The sequence below is a fragment of the Hemicordylus capensis genome, chromosome 1, assembly GCF_027244095.1.
Source record: "Hemicordylus capensis ecotype Gifberg chromosome 1, rHemCap1.1.pri, whole genome shotgun sequence".
Classification (NCBI taxonomy): domain Eukaryota; kingdom Metazoa; phylum Chordata; class Lepidosauria; order Squamata; family Cordylidae; genus Hemicordylus; species Hemicordylus capensis.
Window position 1 is genome coordinate 78,933,327 of NC_069657.1, and position 15,460 is coordinate 78,948,786.

General features: G+C 43.3%; 1 protein-coding gene across 2 annotated transcripts in view; it reads right to left on the bottom strand.

The window, feature by feature from the left end:
- GALNT16 (polypeptide N-acetylgalactosaminyltransferase 16) overlaps positions 1–15,460 on the bottom strand; it is a 245,242-nt gene that overhangs the window by 33,064 nt on the left and 196,718 nt on the right. For both annotated transcript variants that reach the window (XM_053272781.1, XM_053272790.1), the window contains exons 7-9: positions 13,250–13,337; positions 8,839–8,923; positions 2,398–2,501 (exon numbers count right to left, since the gene is read on the bottom strand). In XM_053272781.1, coding sequence (XP_053128756.1) covers positions 2,398–2,501; positions 8,839–8,923; positions 13,250–13,337 — 277 coding nt within the window. The remainder of the gene's footprint in view (positions 1–2,397; positions 2,502–8,838; positions 8,924–13,249; positions 13,338–15,460) is intronic.

Sequence of the window (15,460 nt, forward strand, 5' to 3'; positions counted from 1 at the left end):
ACATCAGGAGGGGGAGTGCAAAATAAATTTCAAAGAGAGGGACAGGAGAGGATTAGAAAAGGCTTTCATATATATTTCATATCAGGAATTGTCTGTGATATGCTTGTTAGGGGGTCTTTACCTGGTCACTGAAGGCTGATACTAGCTGGTGAAAACAGATGCAGCTAGGTAATTTGGGATCCTGGACCTAATGAGCCTATGCTCCTGCTCCCTGCAAAATAAGCATCCACTCCATATATATACACATTTCACCACAGGCCTGGGCCAGAATGCATTTGGTGGTAGGGAGGGGAGAAGGATTACACAACCCCCAGAGGATCCATACATCTTCTTGATCATTCACCACAAACCCAGAGATCTGGGCAGGAGTACATTTGCTTTAAAATAAAAACATAAACAACTACTCAAGTCCCAGTGGACTCACATAGCTTTTTGACCATTCACAAACTAACTGAGACACAACACATGTCCCTTGCTCCACAGTTCAAACACAAAACCAGCTTGGACATATACTGGATTTGTAAAGAAAAAAAATTAAAACCACAACACATGCCCCTTGCTTCACAGTTCTCATGCAGACCTTTTGGATCACAAGCCAACTTGAGCATAGTGCATCTGAAAAAAACATTGTTTGTTCAGATGTAACAGTTCCACTTTTACTAGATGTGAAGTACTCTATGGAAGTACTCTATGTCTGGCAGCTTTACTGCAATAGAGGAAAATTCATTAAAAACCACAAGATTGACCAATTTCCTTGAAATAAAACTACATAGAGTCCTGCCATCTTGGATTACATGTGTGCCCAATTTCAGGACTCTAAGCCCAGGCATTCTGGAAATGTAAAGGTTTGGGAAAAAGGGGTGCATATTGCACTTTTTTATGAAGGCAGATTCCTTCACATGGGGATGGAATGATGGTCCAAAGGGGTGGGAGCTTCAGTTCCAGAAGCTTTTGTAATTTTCTGCTACAAAACAAGTCACTCATAGGACGTTTTTGAAGTTTTCTTTTAATTCAAAAAAATCATTAAAAACCAATGGATCAACTGATCATCTTTAAAATCAATATGCAGAGTCCTGATAACCTTTCCTACATCTGTGCCAAATTTCAGAACTCTAGGCTAAACCATTCTGGAAATATAAAAGGGACCCTGTTTTCCCTTGGGGGAAATCATGGGGCCCTCTATAAGAGTGGGCACATGCACCTGGGTCCCCAGATCCATGCCTAACAGCACCCCTGGGTGAAAACCAGTGGTAGCTAGCAACATATACAACTGGTGGTACATATACATTCTGGCCTTCATTCTAAAGCAGGGCTGCACAACTTCAACTCTATAAATCTTGTTGGACTACAGCTCCCATCATCTCTGACTATTATCCACTATGGCTGGGAATGATGGGAATTTAAGTTCAACTATAGTTGGAGGGCCAAAGTTGTGCAGCCCTGCTCTAAAGTCTCTTCAAGGGCCCATCTTCTGAAATATGGTGGCTGACTAGCAGATCCAGGATCTTCTCCATACTGATGCTGCTCTCCCTATGAAACTCCTTAGGGAATTTGGTCCGGACAGCTCACAGCAGGTTTTCAGACAGGGGGTGAAGACCTTTCTCATCATCAGAGCTTCTATGGCCTAGACCATAAAATGGAATTATGGTTTTAATTAGTTTAGCTGGAAGCATTTGCCTGTACCTGTCTTTTGTCGATTGTTGATGTTAGTGGTATTTTAAGAGTATTTAATTATGGTTTTATTACATTTTAATTGGATTATTTATGTAAGGTGCTTTGGGAGTCTGTTGGCTGAAACATTGGATAGAAATAGAGAAAATGAGTAAAATAGGCTTGTACCCAAGACCGCAAATCAATTCAGAATGCTAGACCCCTGTGCTTGGAACAGGGCTTGGAAAATAGACCCTCTGTGTTCAAGCCCTGGGCCCATTCCCTTCTACCAGCTTCTAGACACCCTCCAACATTGCAAGTCTTGCTTATAAGTATTTAAAATAAATTCACACCTTGTGAAATCCTTAACCTATTTGTGTAACAATTAACCTAACTCAGAGTTTCCAAGACATTTCCTGCATCTAGATCCCTATCCAAATAAATATGCCCACAAGGGGTATCTATGTACAGACAAGCAAGCAAACCAGTAGTAAAGATATTGCCAAGGTTGTCTAGCAATTTGTATAATGATATTGACATATACATAGATCTGCAGAGTAGTATGCCTGATGATGGGAAACAGATCCTATCAATTTACAAGTAGCTCCTGAACAAGGGCCAAAGCCCCAATCTGCAAGCTTTCCAACCAGGAGAAAATGAATGTTGTCTGACCAGGAGTTGCAAGAGTGATTTGTGAAGGATTGATGAGAGGAGGTGATGCAAGGAGAAGTCAAGGCACTAACTCACCAAAGTTCTCTCCTCCCCAGATGTCCATCTGAGTGTCGTATTTTCCAAGATGGTTAAACCAAGACTTATCAATCACAAAGATGCCCCCTGCAATGACAGGTGTTCTAGGAAAAATGGCATGAGGGAGGGGAAGAGGGCATACATACAATATTAATAAAATATCCTGCAAAGAAATAAATTTATGCAGCTGCACATTCTATCTAAACTGCTCTAGAAAAAAACCAACAAATACCTCATGCATTCTTTATGAGCTGGTACAGACATATCAAGAGTAATATCTTAACTATGGGTCAGAAACAGACTGCAAGATCACATGGGTTCTCCCTCTCTTCCCCACCATAACTCACTGGAGTTGTGTTATATTGGCACCAGTGATACTCAAGACATGGAAACAAGCTTCACATCATTTTGAAGAAAACAGGTTGCTTACCTGTAACAGGTGATCTTTAGGTGACCCAGGAACATTCACAACCTGGGTAATATGCCTGTGCAGTAGCCCTGCAAAAGGATTTCATAGCTCCTCTAGGTGATCTGAAGCTCTGCCCTTTGCGTGCAAAGCACACTCAGTATCTTGGGCAGCAGTTCCTGGTCGACCATGAGAAGCCTGTTCTTCGTTGGAAGCATGGAACGTAAGTGACTAGGCATAACATCCAAGCAGCGGGAAGGCTGGGCGGGTGTTGTGAATGATCCCAGATTACCTAAAGCTCACCAAGAGGTAGCAGGGTGCGAGGATTATAAAAAAGAGGTTATTAAAAAAAAACCTTCTTTAAAACTGCCTGTCCGAAAATAGCCTCATCCATTGTCCAGATATCAATGGCATAGTATTTTATGAACAGTAAGTTAGAAGACCATGTGGCTGCTTTACAAATGTCCATAATGCTAATTCCAGACAAATGTGCTGCAGAGGTAGCTATAGCTCTGGTGGAATGGGCTTTAATAGTTGGAGGAGGCTTTACTCCTTGAAGTTTGTAACACAGGAAAATGAACTCTACGAGCCAATGTGTGTCTGCAAATAGTGTTGCCCCTATTGTGGCCCTTGAAGGCGATGAATAGCCTCTGCCTTCCAACATCCCTTGGTTTTGTCCATATAGAAAAGAAAGGCCCTGTGGGCATCCATAAAGTAGAGGGATCGTTCCAGAGCGGATTCAAGAAAACACAGGGAGAATTATATCTTGGTTGATATGGAAATCAGAAACTATTTTAGTCAGAAAAGAGGGGTCAATCCTCATTACTATTTTATCAGGAAAGAATCTAATAAGGGGTCTAATCTTAATGAAGTAAATTCACTTACCCTCATTGCAGACGTTATAGCTACCAAAAAGGCCGTCTTTAGGGTTAACAATTTTCAACAGGGTAGAGGCAAGGGGTTTGAATGGTGCCTCTGTCAAAGAATAAAGTACCAAGGAAAGGCTCCATGGTTCTATAGATTTTCTGACTGGCGGGGGGTGGGGTGAGTTATTAATATGTCTTAGGAACCTCTTGGAATCAGGGTGGGAGAAGAGTGATTGATTGATTGATTGATTGATTGATTTGATTTCTATACTGCCCTTCTAAAAATGGCTCAGGGTGGTTTATACAGAGAAATAATAAATAAATAAGATAAATAAGATGGATCCCTGTCCACAAAGGGCTCACAATCTTAAAAGAAACATGATAGACACCAGCAACAGTCACTTTTAGTGTCCCAACCCAGCTGAGTAGCTGAAAGAGCCACCATGTGGACTTTAATAGAAGAGTCAGAAACTCCTAACTATTTCAGGGAAGTAAAATAAAGCAAGACTTGACTTGTGGAGGCCTGGAAAGGGTCAAAGTTTTTGTTTTGTGTGTGTCCTGGGCTAATCTTTTCCATTTGTGAGAGGAATTACCCCTAGTGGGTGCTTTTATTTTGTTTAGTAAAATGTTGCCTAGTAATGTAATTTCCACACTGTCAGATTCAAGGTTTGGAGATTGTGGTGGAAGACATGGCCATTAGCCTAAGACAAGAGATTTCGGCGCTGAGGGAGGTGGTACTGGGTCTCCTTGGAGAGCTGAAGCAGAAGAGGGAATCATGGTTGCTTTGGCCACCACAGGGTGAAAATGATGCATTTCATTTTCTTTTGTAAAGTTTTGCTCAAGATTCTGGTTAATAGCGGGAAAGAGGGAAACAGGTAAAAATAGCAGTCCTTCCATAGCATTTGGAAGGCATCCCTGAGAGACCTTTTCCATAGGTCCACTTTTGAGCAGTATCGCTTGCACTTCTTGTTGGTTGCAATTGCAAAGAGGTCTATCAGGGGGGTCCCCTGTTGTTGGACTAGAGAATAAATTGGTTGACTTCCCTTTCATGTTGTTGAAAATGATTTGTTTTCCTGCTCAAGGCATCGGCAAGAGAGTTGTCAGTTCCCTTTATGTGTATAAATATTTGTTGTTGTTGTCGTCATTGTCGTATGTAGAGAGCTATAGAAAAGACTTGTACTGAATGCTCCAATCCCAAAGCTGAATCACCAAATTGCAAAGGGACCTGGAAACTGTCCCGCCTTGTCAACTGATATAGGCAATTGCAGGGTATTGTCTAGTAACACTTGAATTGTGCGGTTTCGTATCATAGATAGAAAAGACTTTAGAGTTAGGAAGACTGCGATGAGTTCCAGGAAGTTCATATGGAGTGTTCTGTTAGGAATTCCACAGGCCTTGAGCATGTAGATTCAGGCAGTGAGCCCCCCAACCTTTGAGAGAGGCATTGGTCATTACTGTGACAGTAGGAGATGGGGGCTGGAAAGAAATGCCCTCAGAGAGATTCTCCCTTCAAGTCCACCATTGAAGAGACTGTAATACTGGTTAAGGGATGATCAGCCACAAGTGCTGACTGTCCACATTTGGTTTGAATGCCAACAGAAACCACATTTGAAATCACCTTAGTCATAGCCTGGTGTATTTCATTGGGGGTGTAAAAGACACCATCAAACCTAAGAGTCTTTGTATAGTTTTTGCTCTCTGACTTGGACTGGTCCTGAAAGCATTGATCAAGTTTACAATTAAGAGTTGCCTTTCCTCTAGGAGACAAGCTCTTTTCAAGTTCACATCAAAGAGGCCTCCAATGTAGGACATGCATTTTTTGAGGTTGGAGGATGGATTTTCCCCCCAGTTGATGTGGATACCAAGGTCTTGCAGGAGTGTCAAACTGTACTGGACATGGAAAGTTAAAGAGTCTTTTGTTGTGGAAGTTACTAGCCAGTTGTCCAGCTACATGGAAAATGGGGACACTTTGTGTTCTCAGATTGGCAATGACAGCACTCCTGAACATTGTGAAAACATGGGGAGCGGTGGAGAAACCAGCAGGAAGAACAGTATATAGGTAGGCTAGTTGTCCCAAGTGAAGTGCAGAAACTTTCTGTGTTTGGGGTGAATTCCTATGTGAAAGAAGCGTCTTTCAAGTCCACAGTCACCAGCCATACTTCTGCTAGCAGAGGGAGGGTGGCGTGTAAAGTGACCAGTTGGAATTTCTTTGGATGGATGAATTTGTTTAACTTAAGTCTAGGATTGGATGGAGGCCCCATCTCCTTTGGGGACTTGAAAGCACCTGGAATAGAATCCCTTATTTTGAACTTTGATCAGATGTGATGTGACGCCAAGCCAGAAAGAAAGGGGTGAATCTGGTGGAAGAAGAGTCTGTAGAAATGAGTAATTGGGGGTAAGTGGGGGTCAAAGGTGCTGTTTTGATTGGTCCTGGTTCTTGGACCTTTGTTGTTGTCTCTGTTTTTGGCCACAGGAACATCCAGGAATGTACTGGAAGGGACTTCTGTACTCCTTGCGGTCTGACTTGTTGTATTGGAACTTTTGTTTCCCATACTTTCTGAACCAATGAGAATAAGTCTGTGGTGTAGAGAAAGAGGCATGCATGTTGATCTTTTAATCTTTTCCATGGTATCACCAGTTTGGGAGCGGAAAAGGCCGTCTGTCAAATGAGTGGTTTTCTATTTCTTCTTTCATGTCTGAGTGATGATTTGTAGATCGTAATCAAGCATGGTGTTGAAGAGATATGGCTCCCACTAGTGAATGTGATTCTGTTTCAGTCAGATTTTTTGCTGTGCTCAGATGTTGGTGGGTTATATCTGCTGACTTGGAAGGAAAGTATGTCTTTAAACTTAGATTTCAGAGTTTCAGGAGTGTCCTTGAGGTCTTTAAAACTTTCCCATATGTAGTAATGATATTTTGCCACACAGGCCATGTAATTAGCGATCTTGATGGAGAAGCAGGATGCCGAATAGAACCTGCACTCCACAGAGTCTAGTTTTCTTTCTTCCTTTTCTACTGGGGCAGAATCTTTTCTACCAGATTTGCAAGTTGAGGCACAGTTTAAGACGTGAGTTTGGAGGAGGATGCTTGAAGAGAAAAGGGCAGTCTCCCTCTTGCACCTTATAAAAAATTTCAAGATGCTTCAATGTTGAAGCTGAGGATGAGGCTATGTCCCAGGTGGATTTGAAGGAATTGGCAAGAACCAGTAACATAGGTAAAGCCACCAGTTGTGTAGCTGAATTAGATAATATGAAATCATAAAGTCATATCTTAAAATGTTTAATGTGTTATCAATGTGTTTTTATCTATTATGATTTTATCTTTTTAATGAATTTTAAATGTGCTATGTTTATTGTTTTTAATTCTGTACATCGCCTGGAGATTTTTATACTAGGCGGTATATACATTCGATAGATAGATAGATAGATAGATAGATAGATAGATAGATAGATAGATAGATAGATAGATAGATAGTTGCTAGGGAGACACCTCAGGGACACTGATCTAACTGCAAGCAAGAGCCTGCATAGAAGGAGGGACCTGAATGGATTACACAGCCCTAGTTTTCTCCACACCTGAAACCAGTGGACAGTGATCAACAGAGGCACCCCCCCGTCCCCACCTCCAGACTGGTGTTTGGACAACTGGGGCCCTAGACACTGGAGGAAAAAGGAGAAGACATGGGCTACCTGTTGGCAAAGGGGTTGAGGAGCACAGTCTTGTTGGACCTGAACAGCAACAGATTGTCCTGCTAAGACAGGGAAACAACAAGGAATACTGGGGAATCTTGAGTCATGGTGCAATGAACTCAGGCTGGTGTGGACTTGCCAGAGTGAGCTTAACTCCTGTTGCCTTAACCCTGTCCTTAAGAATAAAGCTTCTTGGATCACTGCATCTGTCTGTAGCATCATCCATGGTGTCTGACAAGCCCTTCAAGGTCGATTTGACATAGAAATTTCCCCCTGAGAAGTGGAAGACTCAACAATGACACTGGGATCTGGTGAGGCCCTTGTCTATGGACCTTGGGGTCTCCCCTTTCTACTGTCAGGAAATAATTCACCAGAGGGACTCTGACCATCTCCATCCATCCATCCATCCATCCATCCATCCATCCATATAATTTATATCCTGCCTTTGTGCTTCATACAAGGCATTCCAGGCAGCATTTTCACAGGCTTATCACAGATTCTGGTTTTAAAAACTTTTATCTGCTTTATCACAGAGGTTTTTTTGTTTTTTTTTTTCATGGCCATCAGCCCCTGCTTTATATTACCACACCAAGGTAAGGGCCTCCTTAGAAAAATTACTTAGGAGATAATGTACTCCGGGAGACAACTTATTACTCTCACTCCCTAGTGCAAGGTTTTCAAGCTTAGGTCGAGTACTGTACGGAAGTAACCTTTCCATCTGTGACATTTCTCATCTATTCTACATGCCCTTAATGTTGCCAGCATAGCTCACAAAGGGATTGTCTCTGAGGCTCTGGGTTCAGGTTCCCAGGATCTTGCTGCCTTGTTCATTCTTGCTGTCAGAGCCTGGGTCCTGCATGTTGGTAGCTGGTATTGGTGAAGAGGATCTGACCAGTTCCTCTCCCTCTTGAGTCCTGACTGTCCCTCGAGGTCAGGGCCATGGCATAGACCAGGCATCCCCAAACTGCAGCCCTCCAGATGTTGCTGAACTACAACTTCCAGCATACCCAACCACAAAAAATTGTGTCTAGGGTTGCTGGAAGTTGTAGTTCAGCAACATCTGGAGGGCCGCAGTTTGGGGATGCCTGGCATCGACCTTATTCCAGTTGCAGCTCACACACCAGCTTGGAAAAGTCAGTTATTCCCACTAGACAATGGTAACAATTTCTAAAATGAGGACAATGACATTTCCCCTACCTCACAAAGGTGATGGCAGCACATATTCATTACTGTCTGAAAAACCAATAAAGTATGCATTGCATACTAGAGTAGTGCAGACCACTCAAGGAAACAGATTGAGTTGCAAGTACTTGTCAGGAATATTAAAACTCTTCAGGGAACAATAGGTATTGATTAACTGTAGCTTTTAAATGAGGCACATATGACCTCTGAACATTTCCAATGGTAACATCAATGATGAAGTCTAAAAATTGTATTCAAAGAGAAAATGGCGCGCGCGCGCACACACACACACGTTTACCTTATGGACTGGGTAGGGTCTGTCCGAGAGAGCTTTTGCTCAATGGGGATCTGCTCCCATTTAAAATGAAGGCTCCAGTCAAACCCTAAAGCATGGGACAGGGAAGAATAAGAGGATATGGTTGCAGTTTCTAAAATACACAAGAAAACCAGTAACAAGAGTACCTGGCTAAATTAAAGACTGAGTAACGCATTGCTGACAGGTTATGTTGGAAACAGAGCTTTGAATATATTAACATAGACAGCTTAGCAATAGTTACGTGATAGTGATTCTGCAAGAACCTTCTGTATAATTGCAGCATCTAAGCATGCAGCTAGTCCTTGAGATATCCCTAAAGATGCACCGTGTTCCTTAGCAATATTTATCTGTGCTCAATTACATTCCAAGTCTCCCAATGTGTGTTCCCAGAGTGAAATACAATAATTAGTGCTCCAGCCTTCTACTCAGACTGTCCTATGCCTCATTGGCTGCCAAAGTTATGAGACGTTAATCAGCACTCTCAGTGGGATGACATGTATTTCCGGGAACAAAATCTCTCTGTTTGCTGTAATTGACTTTCCCCCATGCGCATCACATGAAATGATGCCCGATTCACAATTTTTGCAAACTGGGTAGATCCTGAGGGAAGGAAGCAGATTGCAGGAATTGTATCCAAGTACGATCTTTTTCTTAAACAGAATGGCAAGGAAGGGGAACTTGAGGCACACACTTGCAAAAAGGAAAAGGAAATCATAACAGTATAGGAGGGCTCCAATGATTGGAAACAGATAGGTAATGCATAGAAATCCTCTGAGTGCAGAAAGTAGAACTGGACTTCCTGCATTTAGGTGCCATGTCCAAGCAACAGTCAGAAACGAAAGGGGAGAGAGGGAGAAATCTGATGTCGACTCTGTTGCACGGAGGAATTTGAAAGCTATGTTTTAACCAAACCTGATCAGCAACTTATTCCAGAAGAGTAGTTGCTAATTTGCCATCGCTAAGAGAAGGCAAAAGGCAAAATCTGAAATTACTTGAGTGGCAAAGATGCCACTTCCATGTGATCACATCCCAAGCCACTCTGGTCACATCTGAAATGCAAGACCATGTGGAAGAGACATAGGATGCACCATACCAGGATTGCTCTCTGCATTAGCCAGCGTGGCTAATGCCAGCTGGTGTAGTGGTTAGAGTGCTGGACTAGGACCGGGGAGACCCGAGTTCAAATCCCCATTCAGCCATAATACTAGCTGGGTGACTCTGGGCCAGTCACTTCTCTCTCAGCCTAGCCTACTTCACAGGGTTGTTGTGAAAGAGAAACTCAAGTATGTAGTACACCGCTCTGGGCTCCTTGGAGGAAGAGCCAGATATAAGTGTTTATTATTATAAGGGATCTGCACAAACCATGGTTTGAACTGTGCTTCAAGCACATGCCGAGATCTGGGCCCCAGGGGCTTTAAGAAAGAGGAGAGCAGGTCCTTACCTGCTCTCTGCCGCCCCATGCAGCCTCCTGCTGGGGCAGCAGCACACCTCCCAAGAAGCTCCGCATGGCATCAGCACACACATGCCACATGCAGGCACCATTTGCATCGTCAGCAACACCATGCTGACCACGCAAATGGCACCCATGCATGCGTGGACACCATATGCATACTGATACAGTGCAGGGCTTCTTGGGACGTGCACTGCCCCGGCAGGAAGCTGCAAGCTGTCCCCCTCTTCCTTAAAGCCTCTGGGGGCCCAGATCTCGGCATGTGCTCGAACTGCAGTTTGTGGACACACCCATAGCTCTGATGCTTCAGGGTGTAAAAAGGAAATGCATTTGGAATGACAGAAAACTATAAGAAATTAGGATTGGGTTAGGGCTGTAAGGCTAGCGAACAAGAATAGGAGCCAGGAAGGAACTGGTACCTAAGTAAAGATTTCCAGCCCCCTTCCCAGATCCTTGCTGTTCTTTATTTTTACAGGACTTGCAAATGCACTTTCAAGTTTTCCTCCACACCCATAAAGGATAGAAATGTACTTATTTAATGTGTGTGTATGTACATGTGTTTTGTTTGTTTAAAAAGAAAAGGCTGGATTCTTTGGATTCTATATAAACTGTATTACAAAGATGTAAAATTTCTGGAGATGTTGAAGCCATGGGGGAATCACTTTTCAGGTTTTTCAGAAAAAAATGGAAATTTTGAGGAAAACTGAAATACATACAATATTATTTTTGTATCATATTTACATTTACTTTACTGTTTTAAGGACACAAAATGAACCATTTACAGTTTAGCACATAAGATTTCCCTTTAAAAAAATCAAACTAAGGCATTTATTTGTTTTAATGTCATAGATATACTAAACAATAATTACAAATATATGTAGTGCTAGAAAACAACATATAAGATGCAGTGTATGTACTTCTTTCTACGGATATTGGTGTCAAAGTGGGAGGGGGTGGGACCAGAAGGAAGCAGATTCCAAACTACCCAATTTAAGAGACTCAAGTTCTCCTGAGGCTCTGCTACCCACAATGAGCTTCTTGCCACATCTGCCCCTTTTGACTTCCTTATAATTTTCTCCACACAAGGAGGCAGGACAATAGGCTGCTTTTTTCCCTGTAGGAGTGTGGAACATGGAAACTATTCCCACGATCGGTAGAAAGTGGGCTAAAGGAGCCTAGAGAAATAGCCCACTTTCTATTGATCGTGGGAGCCACTGGGTTCACGGGCAAGCCCGGTGGTTCCCAGGAGGCTAGCCTACCTAATTCACCCTCCCCTTAAATGAGGTTAACAGAGTGAGTGCTCCGTTAACCTCATTTTATTGTTCGTGTGCTGCTGCGACGCAAGGTGACACACGAGTAGACCTCCGAACAGGAGGCTGTAAGCAGCCTCCCCAGCTTGGGGGTCCCCCCAGAATGCACCGTGCACTCGCACAGGGCATCCTGGGACTTCTGGGGGGCATGCGGCCCCGATCCCTGCAGCCCCCACTGTCTCCGTGACAGAGCCAGTAGTTGTGGGCTCTAGGAAACCCATGACTCCCTGCAGACCTCATCGAGGCGCTTCACAGTAATCATGTGAAGCGCCTCATGGTGTTGCAGCACTTCTTTGAGGTGAGAGACTATCTCCAAGATGAGCAGGGGCCAAATCAAGAGGATAGTATATCCACTACTCTCCACAACAAAGAGGAAGGCAGACTAGAGGAAAGCAGGTAACAGTTCACAAACAAAGAAGGGCCCGAGGAAGGACCTAGGTCTGTGTGATTTTTTTAGTAAAGAATGCAGTATATCCTGTGAGAGTCAATATGTGTCCAAGATCTGAGAGTTCTATATAACTCTATATTATACAAAATTAGAATAGTAATTAGGGCCTTTCACACAACCATATGGGGGTGGGTTGGAGGTCAGAGAGCTTATACCCTGGTATCAATAGATGATTCTGCTTGGGTCAGCAAACTCAAGGAACACATGAGTGAGCCAGGCAAGGAGTCCATTACCGAAATCGGGAGCTAGATGCATAGAAGGTACTCCAAAGGCCTTGCAGGCCTTCCCAGCATGCTTTGTACTGCTAGTACTGCTCATGTAATGAGACTAAAAAATCTAATTACAACAGTAGCTGCCATCTGATTGGCCACAAAGGAGCAGGAGGCAGGCCTAGCCCTGCTGAAGCAGGTGCATCCACTGGATCACAGAGTGTACTTTGCAGAGTGGCATATCCATGATGGCAGCCCCTGTAGCTTTCCAGACCTGATAGTTTTCTATGGCTGCCAGAAAAGGCAAATGAGCCACATGAGCAGAAAAGCAAGGTAAGCAAGCTCTTTCCTCCTCCTACTTGAGTTAAGAGCAAGGCACAAAAGCTGGGCTACTCTGCTTTGAACAACTTGGTTTAGAAGGATTTTGGGGAATTCACACAACCATGAAAACCAGGAATAAGGCCTCCTACCCCAATGTGCCTAGCGTCTAATATTTTTTATTGTCTTACATAAAACATATTACGTAGTTGTTATTTATAGGTGATATATAGAGTTTTGAGAGAGCAATGGACAGGAAGTGAGAAAAATATCTTAAAACCATGCCTTGTAAAGCATTTCCTGTGTCATTTTATGAGAGAAAATATTTCATAGGAATTCTTTTTAAACATTTCAAAATTTCCAATTTTTATGCCCGTAGCCTTGAGAGAGAGAAATGGGGGGGGGGGCTTTTAATACTAATTTTTTCATTTCCCTCCCCAGAGTTCACATCCCTAGGCTACATGATCCATGATCTCAGCTCTGGAGATTCCTGCAGTCATACATATACAAACAACAAGAATGAGGACAACAGCTGGTGAAACTATAGGTCTTTGGGCATGTTTGACACCAGGGTTCAAAAGGATCCAGTCATGTTAGAGCTGTTCTAAGAAAAGAAAGATTGACCTTTCTTCAGAATGTGTTTATTCGCCTTACCCACCTCCCCTCAAATCTGCTGATGCTGCTAAGTAGGCAAAATTGTCTAGGCTTATCACATCGATGATAGGACTCACCACCCGAGTATAATCCTGAAAGAATAGAAAAGGAGGAAGAAAATTAGAATTTTGCAGGGAGGGATGGAAGTTGAGCTTTAGTAAATCAAGAGACCATGAGATTTATGCACATGGCAGAATGAGGCAGGGGTGGGGGTGGAGACTTTGCATACTGCATTGCATCCCTTTGTTATCTCCAGGCTCTTTGCTCTAAGAAAGCCTTTGTGGCTGCCCATTTCCTATTGTCAAATAGGAAGTTGCCTTACAACAAGTCAGACCATTGGCTCATCTGGCTCAGTATTGTCTACTCTGCCTGGCAGGAGCTTCTCCAAGGTTTCGGTCATGAGTCTTTGCCAGCATTACCTGGAGATGCCTTGGATTGAACTTGTGACCTTCTGCATCTAAAGCACATGCTCTCCTGCTGAGTTACAGCCCCATAGGACACAGTTTCAAAGGGTTAGATATCAGAGTCATTATCGGACAGTGCAGCTGAAATGAGCCGCCTTTTGACTCTTCACAAAGTTTAGTGAAGTTTGCTTGCTTACGTAGTCAATGATAATAGTTCTAGTTAATCATCTTCCAGGAGAATCTCTCTGTCTTTCCAACTGCGCTTATTGCTTCTTAAGGTGCATCCGTACCAGATGCTCCCAGGAATACATCTCAGGAACAGCTGGTGACAGTTGTAGAACTGCTGGAACAGTTCCCGAGTGGTGCCCCTAATTAGGGATCTAATTCTGGTTTTGTCACTGCAAAATGAATAGCTCATAAAAGAAATTCTCTCTTCCTCTGAAATGTCCCAGGTGATATTCAAAGGAATATGAAATTTATTTGTTTGTTTGTTTGTTTGATTTCTGTACCACCCTACCAAAAATGGCTCATGGCGGTTTACATTAAAATAAAACTAAAATCAATTAACTTTAAAATCAGAAACTATAAAAACAACATAAAACCATTATTAAAACATTTAAAGCAGTTTTTAAAACCCTAAAAAACCAGGTCAAACCTTTACAGTTTAAAAACAGTTTAAAAACCCTAGAAGGCCAGGCCAAACCTTTACAGTTTAAAAACAGTTTTAAAACCCTAGAAGGCCAGGCCAAACAGATAAGTTTTAAGGGCTCTCCTGAAGGCCAATAATGAACTCAGATTATGGATTTCTGGCGGGAGTGCATTCCACAGCACAGGAGCAGCTACAGAGAAGTCCCGCCTCTGAAATGCCACCAGATGTGCTGGTGGTAACTGAAGAAAGACCTCCTCAGATGACCTTAACGTGTGGTGAAGACGTGCAGAAGAAGGTGCTCTCTAAGATAACTCAGACCTAAGCCGTTCAGGGCCTTAAAGTTAATAACTAGCACTTTGTATTTTGCCCGGAAACATATCAGCAGCCAGTGCAAGTGTTTCAAAACAGGCATAATATGGGCTCTCTGGGTTGCCCCAGAGACCAATCTGGCTGCTGCATTTTGAACTAACTGAACTTTCCAAACTACGTACAAAGGCCTGTGTACGTACAAAGGCCATGTAGAGTGCATTGCAATAGTCAAGCCTGGAGGTTACCAGCTGATGCACCACTGTTTTGAGGTCATCTTCTTCAAGGAATGGACGCAGCTGTCAAAACAGCCCAAGCTGATAGAACGCACTCCTGGCCATGGCCTCCACCTGAAATACCAGGGTGAGGCCTGGGTCCAGGAGTACTCCGGAGCTGTGTACCTGCTCCTTCCGGGGGAGTGCAACCCTATCCAGTACAGGAAGCTCTAACTCATCCCTCAAATTCTGAGCCCCAACAATGAGCACCTGCATCTTGCTTGGATTCAGCTTCAATTTGTTATCCCTCATCCAGCCCATTACTGCCTGTAGGCAGGCATTTAGGGAATGAATGCCATTTCCGGGTGATGAAGATGAAAAGGAGAAGTAGATTTGGGTGTCATCAGCATACTGATAACACCCAGCACCAAATCTCCTGATGACCTCACCCAGCGGTTTCATGTAGATATTAAAAAGCATTGGTGACAAAATGGAGCCCTGAGGGACACCACATAACAGCTCCTGTTTTGAGAAGCAACTGTCACCAAGCTCCACCATCTGGAATCTAGCTGAGAGATAGGAGTGGAACCACTGCAAAGCAGTGCCCCCTATCCCCAACTCCCACAGGCGGTCCAGAAGGA